The 21,170-nt window shown below is 42.6% G+C and overlaps 1 protein-coding gene across 4 annotated transcripts in view; it reads left to right on the forward strand.

Moving 5' to 3' along the window:
* The first annotated feature begins 19,583 nt into the window (after positions 1–19,583).
* The window catches only part of DACH1 (dachshund family transcription factor 1), a 365,706-nt gene continuing 364,119 nt past the window's right edge, over positions 19,584–21,170 (forward strand). For all 4 annotated transcript variants that reach the window (XM_082013958.1, XM_082013959.1, XM_082013960.1 and 1 more), the window contains exon 1: positions 19,584–21,134. In XM_082013958.1, the coding sequence (XP_081870084.1) occupies positions 20,401–21,134 (734 nt within the window). In that variant the 5' untranslated portion in view covers positions 19,584–20,400. The remainder of the gene's footprint in view (positions 21,135–21,170) is intronic.

Consider the following 21,170-nt stretch of genomic DNA (forward strand, 5'->3'; position numbering starts at 1 on the left):
GTCAAGTGTCTGAGATGCAAAAGCATGCCAGGCAGCAGGTGTCAGCAATGAATACAACCATTGCTCTGTCAAACTAGAAATAAAACAAAGAAAGATACCCTCTGATTAGGAAGTGACAAAGATCAACAGTATAAAATTGAAAACAAAAAGGTTGTATAAGGAATTCCAACCTGGCCCTAAGAATAGATTTGTGCTCGTGTATCGGGCAAAGGAAGCTGAAATGAAAGAAGAAAGGGAAGTGTACAGACACGATGTGATTCTGTTCAGCTGTCACACCTGAGTACCAGTATAATCACAGCAAGAATGGAAATATGGCACCTCAATGAGAAAAGAACATTTAAAGAGCTATGAAATACATGGCATGCTATGATATACTGTGAAACCATATAGTATTTTTGAGCAAGCGGTGTTTAAAATGGAGGAAGATTCTCATTGCTGAAACAGAGGAGTTGGGCAGATTCTTTGAAAGAGATCATTAACAGCATCTCCTTATCTCAACCACAGTTTTATATGTAAGATTTGAAACCACATAGCTAGCCCCACCCCTAACAGGATTTCAGGACAAGTTACAGGCAAGAAGCTGAAAAACAACAAAGCAGCACGATATAAAATCACAGCAGAAATACTAGAAGTATTTGATTCACCTCCCAGATGAAACTGATAAATGTGCTTAATGAAATCTAGTAAGGCAGAGAGGAAAAGACGTTCTGAATAATAGAAATAAGGAAACATGAGCAGGATATTGTGAAAGGGTGACCTCACTAACTTTAACAACTGGAGACAACTTGTGCTGCTCTTCATCACAGCAAAAATCATTTCCTGTGTGATACAACACATCAGTAAGTATACACAACTTACAGAAGAAGACAAATTCTGTTTGATAAATAAAATTGAGTGGGTCAACTATTTTTCCCTTAAACTGTACTCTTGATCCTCAGGATGAGTCAACAGTACTTCAAAAAAAAGTCAAAACTATCCACAAAAAAAAAAAAAAAAAAAAAAAAAAAGTAAAAAAGAGCTTGATCCAAAAAAATCAGCTAAACCAAACCAAACTTCCCTGAAACCCTTACTACGAAAAGGTAGGCAAAAACATCAGGGAAAGATAAAAACTCAACTAGCTGGGTATTTCTGACTAAACAAGTTATTTTAATCTCCTAACTTGATACCTTAATTCTGAAAGCTCACAGTTGAGCTTCTAGGTCCTTAAACTACCCCTGTATTACATTCTGATATGTAAGTGAAAGTAATAGTGAAGAAATTAATGAATATGCAAAGGATTACAGGGATACTTTATGACACATCCACGAATCAGCTTTCTTAAAACTCTTAATTTCTTTTTCACAGAATCATAGAATAGTTTGGGTTGGAAGGGGCCTTTAAAGGCCATCTAGTCCAACCCCCCTGCAATGAGCAGGGACATCTTCAACTAGATCAGGTTGCTCAGAGCCCCGTCCAACCTGACCTGGAATGTTTCCAGGGATGGGGCATCTACCACCTCTCGGGGCAACCTGTGCCAGGGTTTCACCACCCTCACTGGGAAAAATTTCTTCCTTAGATCTAGTCTAAATCTGCCCTCTCTTAGTTTAAAACCGTTACCCCTTGTCCTATCGCTACAGGCCATGCTAAAAAGTCTGTCCCCATCTTTCTTATAAGCCCCCTTGAAGTATTGAAAGGCTGCAGTAAGGTCTCCCCAGAGCCTTCTCTTCTCCAGGCTCAGCGCCCCCAACTCTCTCAGCCTGTCCTCATAGGAGTTGTGTTCCATCCCTCAGATTATTTTTGTGGCCCTCCTCTGGACCCACTGCAACAGATCCATGTCTTTCCTGTGCTGAGGGCTCCAGAGCTGGACGCAGGACTCCAGGTGGGGTCTCAGCAGAGCAGAGTAGAGGGGCAGAATCACCTCCCTCGACCTGCTGGCCACACTGCTTTGGATGCAGCCCAGGAGACAGTTGTCCTTCAGGGCTATGAGCGCACATTGCCAGCTCATGTCCAGGTTTTCACCCACCAGTATCCCCAAGTCCTTCTCAGCAGGGCTGCTCTCAATCCCTTCGTCCCCCAGCCTGTATTGATACCAGGGGTTGTTCCAAACCAGGTGCAGGACCCTGCACTTGGCCTTGTTGAACCTCATGAGGTTCACGCAGGCCCATTCCTCGAGCTTGTCCAGGTCCCTCTGGATGGCATCCTGTCCTTCAGTTATGTCATTCACACCACTCAGCCTGGTGTCGGCTGCAAACTTGCTGAGGGTGCACTCGATCCCACTGTACGGTGTCATTGACAAAGATATTAAAGAGTACTGGTCCCAGTACAGACCCCTGAGGGACACCACTCATCACTGACCTCCATCTGGACATTGAGCTGTTGACCGCTACCCCCTGGATGTGACCATCCAACCAGTTCCTCATCCACCCAACAGTCCACCCATCAAATCCATATCTCTTTAATGTGGAGAGAACGTTGTTGTGGGGGACCATTGTCAAAGGCCTTACAGAAGATAGATGACATCTGCATTTTTGTGCTTGCCAAGACCACAGTTCTACATTAATTTTTGTAATATATATTTTCCATTAACTCTTCACTTACCCTCCCTCTCACTTGTATAGGAGCTGTATCTATAAGAACAATGTTTGTTTATAGAAGGCTAATAGTACTTCTCTTGCAACAGTGGACTACCCTGACCTTAGAAATCTAAGTGGGAGGACCAAAAGTAAGACAGTCTAGACGAAGTCAGCAAACTCTGCCAGTTACCAAAAGGTGAAGACTTTTCTTAATCACCATAAAGTTACCTAAAATATAGTTCTGTTTAATTTTTATAACTTCAAGCCCAGACCACAACTACAGTATTTAAAAATACAACATAAATATGTAATACCAATACAACAGAAGTTCTGTAACTATATAATTTCTATTGTTTTCTGATAAATACATCAAAAAGGTAGAGAAGGACCTGTTCAGATCCATAGTTTAGCTAGTAAATCAACATGCCAAGACACTATCCATATAACTTGAGATAGGATTTCTGTGTTGTATTACGCAATATTCATTACATCAATGTCAATAATTTTTGGGTTTGCTCAATACCACTATAAAAGTTTGGTGACTATAACTCAAAATACAGTCCTAAGAATACTCTGAAACAATATATTTGAGAATCTGAAATGGCTCTGGCATTAAAATATGTTGCTTGAAGGCTCTTATTCAGCACAGAAATTATTAAAGCTAGTCACATACTTAAAAGCAAGCTTATGGACAAATGTGTTAAACATCACTGTTTAGTCACACTGTAACACTGCAAGTAAAGATGAATGTAAATCTGAAAAAAATTCTTCCTTTTTTTAGGTTCCACATGGGACAATATATATAACTCTGAAATCAGCAGATTTTTTGTGATATGACAAGTCTTAAATATCTAAGCAAAATAAAGTTGATAGAAATCTCAGACATAACATAAGCTGCAGAAGAAAGCTTACATTGAGTAAATGTGACCACCTAAAGCTTAATTCCTATTTTGTCTAGGTATGTAGACTGTTTATTCTGAAACTGTTGAGTTTTTAGCAGGAAATGGACAATACTGAGGAAAAATTCAAAAGGAAATACTATATATTACTGAGATCTGTGTAAGGATGAGATTGACAGCACATTCTCAAAAGAGTAAAAACAGTGGCCCAAAGGAAGTATTTAGCTTTTAAAGAAGATTACAATTTCAGCAGGAGCACTGTATGAAGGATGTGAAGTGAATGTGTGGTATTTAAGGAATGCAGAAGGAAAAGAAGTTGAAATCAGTATTGAACCCCAGACAGAGAGTAGTAATCCAGCTTTCATATCTATTCGACCAGTTTCTCATCCAGCAAAAAGTGACATGGCTTTGTTGACTCGAGAGAAGCCTGGAGACTCATAGCAGCTAGGGATTCAGGCCGGTGCACGTTTTGATGTGTTTTGTTTAAATTAGATAAAGGATGAGGAGGTTTGACTACTAGTTACTAGCAAAAGGGGCCAAGCAAAGGGATGGCAGTAATAAAAAGCTGGGCATAGAGACAGAGAAATAACTATATAGTAATTGCTATGTAACATTTGTTGGACTACATAGTCTTGATCCTCTGTAGCTAGAGAGTTGAGCAAGAAGACTATTCTGGTGATGGTGCAATCAGAAGGCATTAGAAGCATGTAGTAAATTAACAAAAAGATGGAATTCCTTTAAAAGAATAAATTTATCACAGGCACATATGTACTTACATGGTTAGTTATGGATGTTGTGATAAAAGTCTCCAAAGTTTGACCTGGTAGCTGATTTGTTATCATGTGAATGGGTTATGGGATGGGAATGCGCTATGGCAATCAATTGCTGTTGATTCACTCCTCTGTAGTGTAAAATAAAAAAAAAAAACCTTATGTATACTTAAGAAGCTGTAATATGTCCAACTCAATCAGACACTAATATGTTTGTGGGTATCTTCACTACAAATACAAAATGAAGAGTAGATTTAATCATTAAAACCACCTAACTTATGTCCAAACCCATGTGACCATACAAAACTTGTGACAGTTTACAGCCACTGAGAAGAAAAAAAATATTCTAGAATTGGGTAAAAAATCCCATTACAAATACTTTGCAATGGTTGACCAGTAAAATCAAAACAATTATCCAAGCCCTGAAAATGCTTGCACTCCTGAATAATGTTATGCATCAATAGTCAATGGGCCTGCTCTCATGTGTAAAATTACTCAAGTGTATAAATTTTTCCCGATTGGGGCCAAGAATATAATGCTGGACAACAGAGCCCAAAGTCAGTTGGCAGCCATTCAGGAAAAGTGCTGGGGGCAGTGGTATCAAAGCTGCACATAACTGAGTAAAATTAATAAAACCATACAAATTATAGATCAAAAAACACAGATATCTTAGACTTTGCACAATGTGACTTTGCTTTTAGAGTTCGTATGATCTTAAACTGGAAAGAAGGGGTCAAGCCAATTACAGTAACAGGAAAGAAGTCGAATTTGATATGTATCCTACAGAATGCTCTAATAATTGTAATGAACAAAAAAAAAAAAAAGAAAAAAAAAAGGAAAAAGAAAAGAAAAGAGGACAAAGACACCAGAAAATAACAAATCATATCTTGAGATTTACCATAGTTGTTTTTTTAAGTCAAGGTTGATCATGACTTTAAAAATAGATAGGAAAAGTTCAGTCAACAAGGAAGAAAGGAAAATATTAACACGATCACAGCAACTAAAAACACAGTAAAGAGCAAAATGGATGCAAAGAAAATGGTGATTGATGAAATTATGAAAAGAAGATTAATTTATAAACAAAGAAATTGGGTACCTAGACTAAAAGGAAAAATTGACATATTTTACAGTCCACTTGTGATAGAGCCCTGTCTCAGGTCACCTAGGAATTTTTTCATAACATCAGCTTAGGCCTCATAGTTTAGGTTTTCGGAATCTCTGCACTGAACTCGCATACTTCATTTCATTGACTGTATAAGGAGACCAGACTCCTATCTCTGACACATAAACAAAGCGTCTAAAGATAGGCTGTGTGAGTACTGTCTGGAAGCAGTGGCCGTAGAGTAAATCTGAAGTACTGGCAGCCTCTAGCTGGAAAGAAGAATCTAAAAGAGGAAAACCTATAGAAAAAAAAAAAAGCCACTCAAAAGAACATAATGCTTGAGAAGTATTACTTTCCCAGAATTAAATTTATTACACATCTTCCAAAAAGTACAATAATACCTTTGTGACTGCAAATACAGTCTTATAAAAAGACCAGGAAGAATCAATACAATATACTAGAAGGATCCAGCCTACATGTTTAGACACAGGCAAGATATCTAGCAAAAGGAAAAAATAGCCTTGGATGTTTGTCCTGTGTTTAGGTGAATAGTTGTATAGTGCCAAGAAAGACTTTAACGAGACCTACCCTGAGGTTACTTTCACATTTCAGGACAGGTATTCAAATATGACACGGACTTTTGTTAAAGTTGTGACAATTAAGCAAGGTGTCTACTCCAGAGATCTTGCAGTGTAAACATGCTTTATCTCAGGGACAAAAAAATGGTCAAGAGGATTTGACCTGTGAAGGACATTCACATAGTATGGTAGCACCTACAAGAATTTCCCCATTGTGTTAGGATCCTCACTTTTGTCCTGTGAGTTGCGTTAATTTTGGCTGTGAGAGAAGGTAGAGTGCATACCCTGCTATGTGTCAGATCTGATTCACAGGGTAAGCAAAGGGATATGAAAAGTGCACATCAAAAGTCCACAAAGCTCCATAATCTCAGTCATTCCCCAAACATTTATTTATGTAAATAGACTTGGAAGCATGCCCTGAAGATCAAAAAGTAGTGTAGTGAAATTACTTCTCTTAAAATGAAGTTGGGAGGTACAATTGCTATTTGACGGATTGAAGGAAGAGAGCTTACTGTTTCAGATATTAATTAAAACAAAAGGTAGCATTAATCTGACATTTACGTGGTCCAAAACATAGGACATGTCCCTCATACCGGTATTTCCAACAGTGGCTAAAGAAAGGAACAAGGTCTGTTTGACCAGAATCTGTGATCAGGAAAGGCAATGCTGTAGGTTTATATTCTCTGTTTTCCTCAACCCTGCTTTTGAAAGACTGTCAATCTTGATGTTATGACCTAGAAAAATGAACATGTTTAACAATGTAGTCCAGAAAAAAGTCTGAAACACCTTTAGCAATCCATAAGTTTTAAAATTTACTAACCTTTTCCATAGGGGACCAAACCCCACCCTCCTTTTTACAGTCATATTCAGAAACAGATTTGGCTGCATATTTACAACACTGATTTTCACTTTCTAAACTATGATTCAGTCTTGGCTTTCGTACTAACCCCAACACATATAGCAAATCAGCGATTAGAATTAGCTTCTGCTTCTTCCCTGACTTTCTGGTAAAGACGAAAAGAGGCTAAATCAGAATTCTGAAGGGTTTTGCCCATTCCATGTTACAAATAAAGGAAAAAGGAGATTTAAATGTGAAAAAAAAGGAGAGGGAGGGTATCAGACAGCAAATCAAGATAACAAGAACTGCAGGTCATCTTAATGGATTATAAAAGTGGGGCCTAGAAAATAATTGATAACAAGCAATGAACTATGACTATTGTCAGATTGCCTGCCTCTCTCTGGGCTTGCATTAGCTGCCATTATAAATTGAGGAAAGAATTCCCCAAATAATTGCAAATAGCCACTAGAGATTCTGCACGCCAGCTAAGATGTGTCTGTGGGCATGCTAACAAAAGCAATTTCTTAGCAAGCAATACGCTAATCCGCTGGGACTGTTAATGAATCTGCTTTGTGGTAAACTTTTTACGAGTACATGCTACCAAGACTTTTACGCATGTTGCTTTCTGAAGTCTCTTCTTTCTATAAAGTTCCTTTGACTGAAATCCGTATTTTATTTTACTCAGGAGATTCCTGCAGCTCAGTTTTCACTGCACTACACATTTAGCATTAGGGCAGCTTTTTACAAAACTGTTAGTCGTTATCTGCAGTTAAGAGTATTGTTTTCAGCTTTATTTCAAGACAGGGGTTTTTTGTTATTTTTGCACTGCTTCATTTATACGTAATATTTAGGCGCTCTCAGAGCCAGACTGCTCAGAAATTATTATTTTCTCTTGCTTTCTGTGAGTGTTGAACGACTCCAGATACCCACCATCATTTACAGCCTCTGCCCTACAGAGGGCACCTTTGCCTTATCGGAACCGCTTCTGGACGAGAGCGAATCGGTTGTGAACAGCGAAATAAGGGAGCCTTAAAGCAAGATCAGACTTCTCACAGATACAGGGACCTTGTTTGCCTAGTATTTTTAATTAACCAAGTTTTGTACTATAAATCAGCAGCGATCACTAGCAATGTTACATTCTGCATTATTACAGTCTCCACAAAATTGAGGAGATGAACTGGAGATTGCCGGGATTTATATCAAAGGCCAGAGTACTGAGATGAAATAAAGAGCATAAGTTGGGGGGGGGGGGGTGTTACATCAATAATTATGGGGTTTGTCATTAAAAAATGTTTCTGAGATGTGTACTAAAAACATTGTCTGTGGGAAAACAAGCTGTAGGATGAAAGTCAACTATTTCCCAAATAAATCTTTCTAACAGACCTCCAATTAGTGATTGCTATCTGAAGGCTGTTCAAGTGGAAGAAAGGAAGATTTTCTTCTCTTTTGTAGGGTTAGGCTATCAAAACTGACCCTAAAATTCTTATTAGGGAAAAATATCGATTGACTTCAAGACTGAGCCAAAAAGTAATTTCCTTCCTGATTTTTTGGTGTACTATTATTTATGAAGTGTCAAGTATATCATTCATAGTATCTGCTGGTTCTGAATAAAACTAGCAATACTTTTCTGTTCAGTATTGGTTTTCAGCTCAATCTGTATAACAGTCTTCCTTTACAAGCCATTTCACTAATGTGTTAAGACAGATGCAAACGTCATTGATTTGTAAATGGCAAAGTGAAAATTCTAAAGAATAATCTTTCCTCTGTCATTTTATATCTGTCTGACTATTCAAAACAAGCTATAGCTATAAGAAGAAGTGCAAGACACTGCATTTATGTGACTCCCAAACAGGTCAGTACTATGTTAGTTTATATTAACTGGGGGGGAAATATATGAATAAATGCATCTGTCCCTTTGCATAATGCCTTTTTATGGTGGTCCTATCAATAAAATTTACAAATAACCTTATAAATTCACCAGCAGTCAACCTGTTGCAAGAAGACTCTAACTTCCCTGGGCTGGTTTCTGGGACTGATATTGACTGTAAAGAATCTAACACAAAACCCAGCAAGGAATGTGCCCTGCCTTCCCTGACATTTTTCTAGAAGCCTCTTATAGAGAATGCATTCACATTTACATTTTCAGCTTCAAATACCCAGCACAAAAGCATAAGAGCACAAAAAACTGAATCTCTAGGCCAGGCTGCTAAATTAATTAAGCATTAATTTCCTGCCATTGGAAAATTTTTTTAGGGAGTATTTTAGCAAGCTCCTCCTGTGTTATAATTTTACTTCCTTTTTCTTTTCTAATTATAGGCCAAGGCTGAATTGTTCGCTAATTAAAGAAAATTTTTTTTTTAAGATTTCATTTCTAGGAGTCAATAGGAATGTTGCCCATGTAAAGATTGCAAGATCAAGAGCTTGTACCTATAAAAATGTCCAATGTGAATATATGTTTCAAGACAGTTACTGTAATATAAAACAGTTGAAGCTACATTTGCACTAGTAAATTAAACAGTGCCAGGAATGTTCCCAGGTACTGGAACATGATGGTCTATACTGTAAAACTGTTGGAATGGCCCCTGGCACACTGTAAGCATCTGAAAAACAAATTCCTGGGTGTTGTTTGAGGGAGAGGGAGGCTGCGTATCCCAGAGACCTTTCCCAGCTGGCAGGCTGGTGCCATTACCCTCTTTTGGACAGAAGAAGAGTTTACAAATACACATATGTGATAGTTGGCTTTACTGCATAGGAACATTCCCAAGCAAGTTTAATTTGCTAGCATAAACGTAGCCTCTGAATCTGTGTTTACTGCAGCCGTTATATGTCACTGTATTTAAAAGTATTCAGCTATTGGCCTGTACTTGTAAATTGTGTGCTGAGTTCTAAGCTTACATCAGTAGGAAACAAAACACTCAAGAAAACATTTTCTCAGTTATATACATTGTTATAGGCATTATTTTCCTTGTAATTGTTTCTTTAAACTTAAAGCTGTTAAGAAAATGTTTGTTTCGAATATAGCTTTATGGTTGTAGATAGAAGAGCTTAAAACAGAGTAAAAGCAACAGAATAACATTTTAGAAGTACCTAAGCTACTTAGGAGCCTCACTTTCAAAACAGGACAAATTCACTGGTGGAGAACAGGAGGTTTTCATTATCAGCACGGGGTACCCCGTGATATTGGTAGGGAAGAGGTTGTACAGACCAACAGCAACTGTGGCTGAATTCAGCCCTTAAAATCTTTTGTCAGCAAGGTGACACAAATATTTACCTGAAAAGTAAGAGAGTATACTTGGAGGTCTTCCTCCTGGTGGTAGTCTATTGGTCAACTGGCCTAAATTTGCCAAGGAAGAACCAGAGAAACCTTCACCATTGCAGACCTCGTATTTGATTGCTCGTGTTTACTGCTGCCATGTGGGAAACCTGGCTTAGTTCTCTTGTCCTGTGGGAACAATAGAAGTTGGATGTGTGAAAACAGGTTTCCCACCCTGGAAGTGACCTGCCTAACTGGTTATTAGCTGTAGCATGGAATGCAAATGTGAATGCAGAAGCAAATAGCCTCATTGTAGCTCTACCTTGCTTGAAGCCCTGCTTGTGTGAATGTAGTGAACCCAAGCAAAGACTGTGTTCAGGCATGGATTCTCTCTTCAAAAAAACCAGCAACACTGAGATTTGGGCTTCCATCTCTATGTCCAGCAAAGGAACCCTACACACTTGGTGAATTGTGTCAACGTGAGCTTATGTACTAAGGGATTTAAGCACCTATTAAATCATGCAACAGCTGGTAGTATGACACATGAACTTTTTTGCGGATCTTAGTTGCCCTATCCCTCCTCACGTGTGAAAACAGAATAATCCTCAACTGCCTGTGAGTGGTCATCGGATTGAAGGGTGTAATTAAGCAAAAGCAAGAAATTAAAACTCTTTCTAACCAGCTCGACGAAAGCAACTTAGAAGGTGGCAGTTCATTTTTCTAGCTTTGAAGTTTGTATTTTAAGTTCATACTCACATGTTTAGGAGAACAAGCTTTAATGGAACCAACTTGCTGGCATATACTTTTAACTGAAAAATATTTTGTATGGATAATTTTTTTTTTGCTGTAAGTCACCTCCTTGTATATTTTTATGATTTTTTAAATTAATTTCTTATTTGGATGTAGTTACTGATTTTCCATCACTGGTTTTACCCTAAAATTCCCTTTGCTTTTCAAAATATAAGAATCAAATATGGTTTTTTCTTTTTTTTTCTTTTAGTACTTTCATGACTCATCTTCTTGCCTTTCAGTGTTAAGTGCTTACAGTTGTGCCTAAAGCTAAGAATGTATTGAGGAATCGCTGTCTTCGTAAGTCTATTTTTATTGGATAAATATTCCAAGAATTTACTTTGTAGAAGCACTCAAATACATAAGCTTAAAGTCCAGTATCCATACTAATAAAATTCAATTGCATGTAAATCACTGAGCACTGAAGAGGAACAGACAAGAGTGAATTTATATTCTTTATAAATTCGAAAAAATACTCATAATAAAAGTCTTTTGCCATTAGCTGCAAAAATTAACAGTGTATATTTTAAGGGAAATTATTTTGGTCATACTATGCCTATTATACCTACCTTAAAGATACAGGAGCTTTTTTATGCTTTATATCTATGCCAAGTATTATCCTGTTTCAAAGTAAGTGTCTTTTTATTTTCAACTACGTTGGAATTCAGTGCCTTCTGTATTTATGGTTTTGTGTGACAAATTTTGACATCGAGAACTATTTGAGCCTATATTTTGGTACCTATTATTAATGAAGAAATGCATAGCAGGAATAAAAGAAAATCTGTGACTGCCAAAGAGAGGTAGAGACAGATGTTAATGTTGGTCTGTCTTTTATCATCCACCAGATGAATTTAGACATTGAGTCCAAGGTATTCAAGAACATATTTGGAGTTTTCCTTCTTGGCTAGACAAGGTCTTCGCATCACAAGAAGTTTATACAATGTGAACCAGTGGTTTAATGAAAGCTTTTAAAGACTGAGCTACAAGATGACAGGATTAGCCCATTGCCACCTACTTGTGAGGCAGTGTGTGTGATGTAATTCAAAGCTGCCTCTTACAGCTTTGGGAATCCTGCATGGGAAATCATTAGGCTGGACACCATTGTAAATGCTTGGATCTGACCGGAATATTATCCAGTACCCCATCCCACAACAAACAACAAGTAAATACTTGAGACATTCAGTTTCATTCGTAAGCTCATTCATCTTGAGCTTATCTACTTGGTATTTTCTACCCAGACAAGAGGGCTGTGTGTCACCTTCCTTGCAAAGTCCATCCTTATCTCCAAAGCAAGGAGAACAGTTTCTAAGAAAATCTAAATGCTGCCCTTTAACAATCTCTGAACACAAGGTATGTAAAAAAAAAAAAACAACAAAAAAACCCCATTACAAACCACAAAGCCCAAACACCTGAGAAAAGAAAGGGGCCTAATGGAAATATCTCACGAATCTCCTGTAGTTTTGCATGTCAGGTGGGTATCCAAAACTCAGAAACGTGTCTAGCCTTGTTTGCCTTTCCCGACAGGTCTTTGCAGGCGGGCAGCCCCTCCGCTTCCTTTCACAGTGACAGGGTGAAGATGCTGCCTATGAAACCCCATTTACACCCCTCCTCGGACAGAGGGGGGTCAGCGAGATGGGAAGAAGCCGGGAACAGACAACTTTTCCATTTCTGTTTTTTTCCAAGCTTCCACTTAGAAAATAAAGAAACAGCCCCCACTTAATCAAAGATGTGTTTAAACCTGGTTTTGTCCGTATCCCGTTCCTTTGTGCTTTCCCCTAGTTCTGCCCGCGTTTCCTTTCCCGCGGGGAGCGGAGCGGAGGGGAGCGGAGGGGAGCGCCGGCCGCGCAACGCGGCTCCCCCCCGCCCCCACGCACGGGCACTAGTGGGCGCTGCAATTTCTGTTAAGTTTCTCTCAGCAACAATATTCCACATTGCATCCAACCAGTCATGGCGGGGCTGGAGGGGGAGGGTGGTCAAAAACTATTGCTTCAGTATAAAAGACTCCGTCTGTGTGTGCAGTCTGCAGGCAGCTATCATTTATGTTTCTTTGCTTTACTGGAGCTGAGCTGGGAGAGGTCACTGGACAAGCAAGCACCAGGCAAATTACTCCTTTTTTTTTTTTTTTTTTTTTTTTTAAAGCGGGACCTCGCAAAGGAGCATCCCGCGTTACAGCTCATGGCTCAGCAATAAGGTGTCGTTCCGGTTATACTGCACAGAACATCCGTGAAGTCCCCAGGAAACACAGCTGAAAACTGTCGGAAAAACCGTACACGCCACGTTAAATTTCAGCCTCCTTTGGCGTGGTTGGCAACATAACTTTGTTTTGTCTAGGTTGGGGTGGGCAAGGGAGGAGGGCAAATTTTAAAAATTCTCCTCCACTGACATGTTTCTCTCTTGTTATTTAACAAAGACGGGATCTCTTTGGCACTACTGCAAGAGACATAAAAAAAAAAAACAAAAAAAACCAAAAAACAAACCCCTCGGCGCATTATCCGAGCCTACTTCGCAACTTTCAGACTTTGGTCCTCTGCTTTGCTGTCTAAATACAGTAGACGGAAAGGGGAGATAACGTTCCCATGCAAATGAAGATAACAGTTGCTCGCCCACTCTCCGCTTAGGATAGTGGAAGACGCACTGGTTTCCCCTAAGCAGATTTTTTCTCCCCGGTAGCCTCCTGCATGTAAAGCGCCGGTGCATTGTCCTCTGACAGCTGATGCTTATCGTACCGGTGGGGGTATTGTGTTTCAGCTCGTGGCACTGGAAAACCTCGTAACTTTCTTTTGAAGTTAAATGGCTTCATTTTCTTTCCATGTATGAATAACTCTCCGAAGAACTCTAGTGACCCAAAAGTCGAGCCATTTACAACGCCCGTCCAACCAACCCGTTCCTCTCTCGGTGGGAGCTTTGCACAAGAGGGTCCTCTCGGAGCAGCAGGCGGGTGGGTGGGGGAGAAGGGGAAGGGAAGGTCCCCAACCAGTCCAAGTTGCATCGTAATTAAATTTTATTTTATCCTACCGAGGCATGCAAAATATCGAGCAAAATACAAGTTTAAGTAATTTGTTTGTATTCTTATCTGTAGGAGTTGGAAATTAACAGCCCGCTAGTTTACTGTTAAGCCTGGAGAGCGAGAGATTGCTTTGCAAACATTACAGTTATTATGTCTGCAGTTGGTACTCTTTGTATAAATTATTGATCAGCCATCTTATTTTTCTTTCTGCTTAATGGATATTATAGCATAGCCGTTTACACGCTATAGTTAAGGTTGTGTCAGCACTTCCATTTATAACATCCCCCTCTTACCGAGAGTTTATAACTCGCTATAAAATTCCACTCTGGGCTGAAACTTTTTCAAGCAAGCACTTGGACTTTTAAAGGTGTGTGTGTCCCCCCATGAAGGAGCAATTAAAAATGTTTGCTTTTTTGAAATACAGGAATAATAAAGGTACCCTCCCCAATGTTTTTCATTCACTGAAGTCATTTGAGGAGGAAAAGGCTGCGTCTCGCAGTCTGTGTCAGCTCATGTATAAAAAAGAGCTTAGTGGGTTATTATTCTTATTATTATTGTGATTGTTATTATTATTATTATTAACAATTAGTGCTTGAGGGGCTGCTGAGCCACCGCCCTCCGCCCCGCTGGGCGCCGGGGCCCGATCCGCCGCCCCCCGTCCCTCTCACGGCGGCCGGGGGGAGGGATGGAGGGGAGAGGGAGGAGGGGAGAGAGAGCAGAGTGGCAGGGAGGGGGGGTGGCCGGTCCCCCACGGATCCCGGGCGCGGGGCAGGAATAGCGGTCCCCTGCCAGCGGCAGAGATCGGAAAACCCAGGAACAGTTAAAGACCGGACCGGCTCTCCAGCGCATGTGTTTCGATTAGCCTGCGTTGGGAGCTAGGGATGGAGCGGCTGAGTGAACTAATTCTGTGAGGGGGGGGGAAGCACGGGAAAGGGCATCTCAGATTAGATCACCGCTTTAACATAATTTAATGGCAGGGGCTTTGTATTTCATTATTATTGCTCTGAGCGACTTTTCCTACCTGTTGGTAGGTGAATTAACACATTGGACCGAGAACCTCTAATGAGAGCCCAAATCTATCTCCAGCAACACAGAGGGCTCCCCGTCTATTCCAGTCCTCGTTTAACCCACGCAGGGAAGCTGGTTATCATTTCCCTCTCGCCACCGCAGCTTTCTCTCTCGGCTGTCAGTTATCAGGTGAATGTCAGCAGGCAGTGCCCAGTCACCAGCTCCATCCCGAGAAGGGAACCCGACTCGCTTCACCATTTGGCTCTGGTAGCTCCAACGTGACCGACAGGCTCAAATCGACATAAGGATTATTTTAGTTACTGATTTCGAAACGTGTTTTCCGAAGCCAGTACAGCGACTTAAGGCGGGGGGGGGGGGGGAACGTAAATAAGTAAGTAGCTTAATTGGCGTTTGGTATTTGCAATTTGCATATATGCGCTTGTGCGTGGGGGTGTGTGTGTATGTGTGTTTGTGTGGGTGTCGGATGCAGGGGAAGAGGGAGGGAAGGGATGAGAAGGTTCCCAAGCCGTCGGTGATTGCATATCTCACTGCAGCGCGTCCTTGGTCAAAGCATCAGTTAGCATCACCGGAGATAACACACATTTCTCGTGGGGATGAAGGGGAAGAACTGAAGGACACTCTCTGGGCTGAATCCTGCCCTTGTACTCAGGCAGTTGAACACCCTGGGAGCCAGTGAGATGACTCGCGGGAGCAAAGCCGGCAAAAGCAAAAGATGCTCCGGCGCTGGAGTGACGGGGTTAGGCAGGGCGTGTGCGAGCTGCCCAGCCCGCAGCAATCCCTCTTCCAGTCCTGCGCTGGGGATGTGCAGCCTCTGCTTTTAACTCTCCAGCTAAGAGATGGGCATTAAACAACCAGCCCAGGTGTTAACTTGCTCCCAGATTGTCGTTTTTAAAGACTTTGAAAGTTATTTTTAAAGGCTCCTGAAGTTTCTTCACTTCCATTCTTCCACCACTTTTTTTTTTGTTTTGTTAAGCAGGCACCGTATGTAAATACAAATTGCAGTAAACAGAACGTGAACGCAATCCTGCCATATATTCTGGACTTTTTATGGTATATGGTGGTGGACTGTTCAGAAGTGTATGCTATTGTTAAAGCTGTTTGTGCCGAGTGTGCTAATGCACTGTTTGATTGAGTGAATTAGCAGTCATAACAATCTGGCAGTCTGGCCATAGAAGTGTGCTCAAATTGATTTGTGTTATGGCTGGACTGGAAAATCTAGTGTTAGTTGTTTTTTGCCCTGGGGCATTGTTTGTACCAAACTCCACTTTTCATTTAATTTTCCAATAGATTTTTGAAAGACCAAAAAGGTTTGTGATCAACGTTTGCTGCACTTTATTATTATTCAGTTATTAAAAATATCCTATGAGTAATTTCAGGTTCCCCAAAACCTTGCTTTCAATTAGAGTAAACATAATTAGCGTGACGTCGTGCTTGGAATGGTAAATCTCCCTTTGTATCTATTAAGCATGTTATCTACTTGTCCTGTCACTGAAAGGAATCCAGTTTGTATTTGTATTGGACAAGGTCTGTGCTAATTTGACTATAATGCAACAATTAGAAAAACAGCACTGCAGTATCCAGTTTCTTATTACTGGTACAACACTTCACATCAATCTCAACTGTGTTCATCGTGTTTTCAATGTTTATCAAATATCTCGGTGATAGGGGGAAAAAAAAAAGGATCCCAATTCACAGACTTACACGTCTATGGGTCTATTTTCCTGAGCGATGCAGGGGGGGATTCGGTACGAGGTCCCTCCCTCTTTCTCAGTCTTCCCTCTAAATAACAGATAGCTCCTGAAAGGAGGATTGCTGCTCGAGACCCTGGAGATTAAAACCAAAACAGAACTTACCTTCTCTTCGCCAGTACTTGCTCCTTTCTTAGAATCTTCTGCTCAGCACTCGTTTGCCAGAATTATAATGCAGCATGATTAAATGTAAAACATTACTCTATTGATCACATAGAAAGCTTTGTGAAATAATTTAGTTTCTTCTCTTCAGAAACAGGTGAACAAAATAGGTCACTAGACAAAGATAAGACAAAATACAAGACAGAAAGGTATTTCTCAGGAAAATAAATTGAAATGCAGAAAAAAATATTCTGGATGAACTTAACAGGGTAATACATTATTCATCCTTACCAGGTGCCTATCTTCTGTATGCTTCCCCTCCCCCCCGTCCATTCCTTCACACACGTTCAGAAGATAAATACTTTTCTAGGTTTTTTTCTGAATGAATTTAAATATTTAATTATCAACAATAACTGAAGAAGGGGGAGGGAGCTGATGTACTATCCTATCTCCCGTCAGTCAGGTATCCAGATTCCTTAAAATGTAACAGCTACAATGCATTTTCTAATTGCATTTTACCCTTTACAGCTGCCCTCAAAATTGTAATTTAATAAAATAGCGAACTCCATATCAGTCTTTTTTTAGAGCAATAAATTACAATCACTGTCAATACATCTTACTGCTTTAACATACATTTTAACATACCAAAATGGTCAAAAGAAAAAAAGGGAGAGACAGAGAAACAGAGAATACCTGCCCTGAACAGTTACATGAGCAGAACAGAAACCCTGCTTCAAACAATATTCCAGGAAAGAAATTAAAGACTTCTTAATTAGTGCAGCAATTAAGCTTTCTTGGTAGCATTTTAATCAGCCCAGGCCCTATCAAAGGACAAACAGAACGATTTGCAGGTCTTTGAATTTTAAACAGTCTTATTGATTTCAGCACCATAAGTCTTCACTTGACACAGGAAGAATTTTCAAATACCAGTTACAGTAATTTGAGTTTTGCTGATATCAACCCAGGGAGGAAAAAAAAGAAAACACCCAACAATATCATTACATGAAAGGGTCAGCGAGTAAGAGAAATGCAACCTAAAAAAGTTTACAAAGAGCAACCTCAGGATTTGTTGGGTGTATTTATGTGAGTGAGTATATGTTTGAGTTAAAATAAATCCAGTTGCTACCCATAATCATTAGAAACACTTACCAAGCCAGAAGCTTTGAGAAGTCTTGAACCTTTTCATAAATCTCTTTCTTTCTAGGTTTCTAATCCCATTGTTGCATTGAAAAGATCAAGGTTAACCCAAACCTGTGGTAGTAAGCCCTTTCAAACTACATTTTCTTTACACGGGTTTGAACCATGAGGATTATTTATCCGTGAGGACACAGAGAAAGAAGAAAAGCAGAAAGGCTGTTGTGCATCATGTTGTAGGGAAGGTAGAGAAGAAATGTAGTTTTGCCTAATTCAGGGTTCAGTCAGATCTCCAAGTGGCAATATCATGCATCTCAGGCTCTTTCCTGATCTTCTCAAGGATCTGTTCTGTCTTCACAAGGTGTCAGAGAAGCTGGCATGCAAAAGGATAGTTGAGGCAAAGAAAATACGGACAGAGTTGGGTTTCTACAACTGACAAAAGAAAGATGCAGTGTACTTACATTTTTAAATTACAAGTTTTACACAACACTAGATCCTGCCACTGGAATTCAAGTTGTACAAGCTCCTCCAAGATAAACGTTCTGAAAAATGCCTAAAAACGGCTTGAAGGAGTGTTCTGCACAATTATTGGTACACAAGACTTCAAAACAAAATGCCACTTTGTATTTTCTTGGTTTTATTTGCCCATTTTAAAGATTTCAGTGCAGGATAGCTAAAATTTCCCTAGCAAAGGACATCTTTACTGGTACTAGAACACAAATTCCCATAGACTGAACTTAAAGCACAATAAGCAAGTAGATCACATGAGAATAGTTTACATCTGGTAATGTGGAAATTCCCCTGCACTGAATTACTACAGTTGAGATTATCCACTCTGTAGATGTGTCATCCCGTGAGTCATCTCTCACATAATAGTATATATTAAAAAAAAGCAGCTATGGGCACATACATGCATCACAATTCATTAAGTATACAGTGTATATTTTTAAAACTGAAAGAATTACGTACACACCGCACCCTATTTTTGCACACACCCCCCATCTGTACGAATGGCCGTTTCTTTACCCCTTTAAAAAAGCCAAGCGCCCTCACGACACGCAGAGAAAAGCTATCGGATTTCCCGAGTGACCCTAACACCCCACGCAAAACAACTGCCAAACTGGCGTTAAAACTCCATCCTCAGTTTGGGCGGCGGGCAGGTACACGCCACGCACGGGGCCCGGCTGCGCCACGCGAGGCACGTCCTGCCGGCTGCGCCACTGCGCATGCGTGGGCAAGCGCAGCGGCTGACTTTCCGCGCTACCTGGCGCAGGGGGCTTGGGGGGGGACGACGACGACGACGACGACGACACGACGACACACACGCGCCACTGCGCGGTTTCTGCGCGGCGCCGCCACCTGTTGCGCGGAGGTACCTGCGCGGGGCGGGCCGCCGGCTTTCCCCTCTCCCAAGTTACTTCGGTGCCGCCGCAGCCCCTTCGATGCCGTTTCTCGACGGCGTGAGCCGCAGTGCCCCGTCCCCTTGAATCCGCGGCCGCGCTCGCAGGAAGGTCCCCTGCAGATGTTACCGCGTGGGGCTGCCCTTGCGCGCCCCGCGGAGCTACCGCCGTCCGCGCAACAAAGGGACCTTGGGGCTGCCGAGGGACCCTCAGCAGCAGCTCCCACCCCGCCGGGAGGAGCATTTGTGGTCCCGGCAACACAACAAAAACAGCAGCATGAGCCAACAGACCCCTCCGGAGGTTCCTGCTTTTTGTCCGCGGGTGCCCCCTCCCCAGCCCTGGCAAGGTGTGCGTCCAGCCCCCCCGCCCCGGCTTTTCTCCGCTCCCGCCCGGCTTCGGGGGAACGCTGGAGCCGCTCGTGCTTTTCCCCAAACTGTGTTGACAAGCGGCTGCTGAAAAGGGCTGGGAAAATTACATCTCGTCTCTGGTGGGGTGAAATATGAAACATGTAATCTAACGGTTCCTGAAGAGGAGGGGTGGGATGGCGGGGGGGGTGGGGTGGTGGGAGAGGGACTTCTCTCCCTCTCTTTCTGTTTTCCTGCTCCGGGTTCCTGGTTGGATAATTTGGGTTAATACTAGTGAGTGAGCCTTTTGCTGCTTCAAAGGGTATTTCAAGTTGCCGGAGCTCCTCCCCTCCGCACCGTGTGACAACAACAACTCGCCCAGCGAGCAGCGGCGGCGGCGGCGGCAGCCAGCACTTCCCAGCTCATTTTCTCTCTGTCATTCCCCTCTCAATCTTTGATCAATGTACTTGCCAGAGAGAACCGAAGTCCTTCAAACCTCCTCCTTTTCACCTTCGTCTTTAACGTGGTGCTAGAGCAAGGACCACAAAAAGAAACTGCCCTCCCCCTCCCCTCGGCCCCAGCCCCGCCGCCCGGAGCGGACTTCTCCTCCTCCTCCTCCTCCTCCGTCCCCACTTGCGGGACACTTTGTGCGTTTCTCTCTCTCACTCTGCCCCCTGCTCTCTCGCTCGCCGCAGCACCTGATCCGGGGTTATCCCCCCCTTCTTCTCCCCCCTCCTCCCTTCTCTCCTTTCCTCTTTTTTTTTTAATTTTTTTTTTTAATTTTCCCCTTTCCCCTGCGTGTGTGTGTGGGAACTTTCCCCCCCTCCCCCTGCCCCCTCCGCCGTATATGTGACCATGGCCGTACCGGCTGCTTTGATCCCTCCGACCCAGCTGGTCCCCCCTCAGCCTCCGGTCTCAACTTCTGCCGCCTGCACCACCACCACCACCACCTCCTCGTCGGCCACCTCTTCTCCGTCTCCGTCCATCGCTCCCCCGCCGGCCGCTTCGGGGACAAACCTATTCCGGCCGGAGCCCATCGCAGCGGCGGCGGCGGCAGCGGCGGCCACAGTCACCTCCACCACCAGCGGCGGCGGCGGTAACGGCAGCGGCGGCGGCAGCGGCGGCGGCAGCCCCAGCCTGGGCATCGGCGGCGGCGGCGGCGGCGGCAGCAGCGGCGGCGGCGGCGGCAGCGGCGGCACCTCCACTCCCAATGCCAGCGCGGCCAGCGCGGCCAGCAGCCTGCCCGGCAAGCCCGTGTACTCGACCCCGTCCCCGGTGGAGAACACCCCCCAGAATAACGAGTGCAAGATGGTGGATCTGAGGGGGGCCAAAGTGGCCTCCTTCACCGTGGAGGGCTGCGAGCTCATCTGCCTGCCCCAGGCTTTCGACCTCTTCCTGAAGCACTTGGTGGGGGGCTTGCACACGGTCTACACCAAGCTGAAGCGGCTGGAGATCACGCCCGTGGTCTGCAACGTGGAGCAGGTCCGCATCCTGAGGGGGCTGGGAGCCATCCAGCCCGGGGTCAACCGCTGCAAACTCATCTCCAGGAAGGATTTCGAGACCCTCTACAACGACTGCACCAACGCCAGGTAACCGCCGCAAGGCACACGCACACCCCGCGGAGC

The sequence above is a fragment of the Phaethon aethereus genome (genome assembly GCF_964289735.1).
Source record: "Phaethon aethereus genome assembly, chromosome: 1".
NCBI lineage: Eukaryota > Metazoa > Chordata > Aves > Phaethontiformes > Phaethontidae > Phaethon > Phaethon aethereus.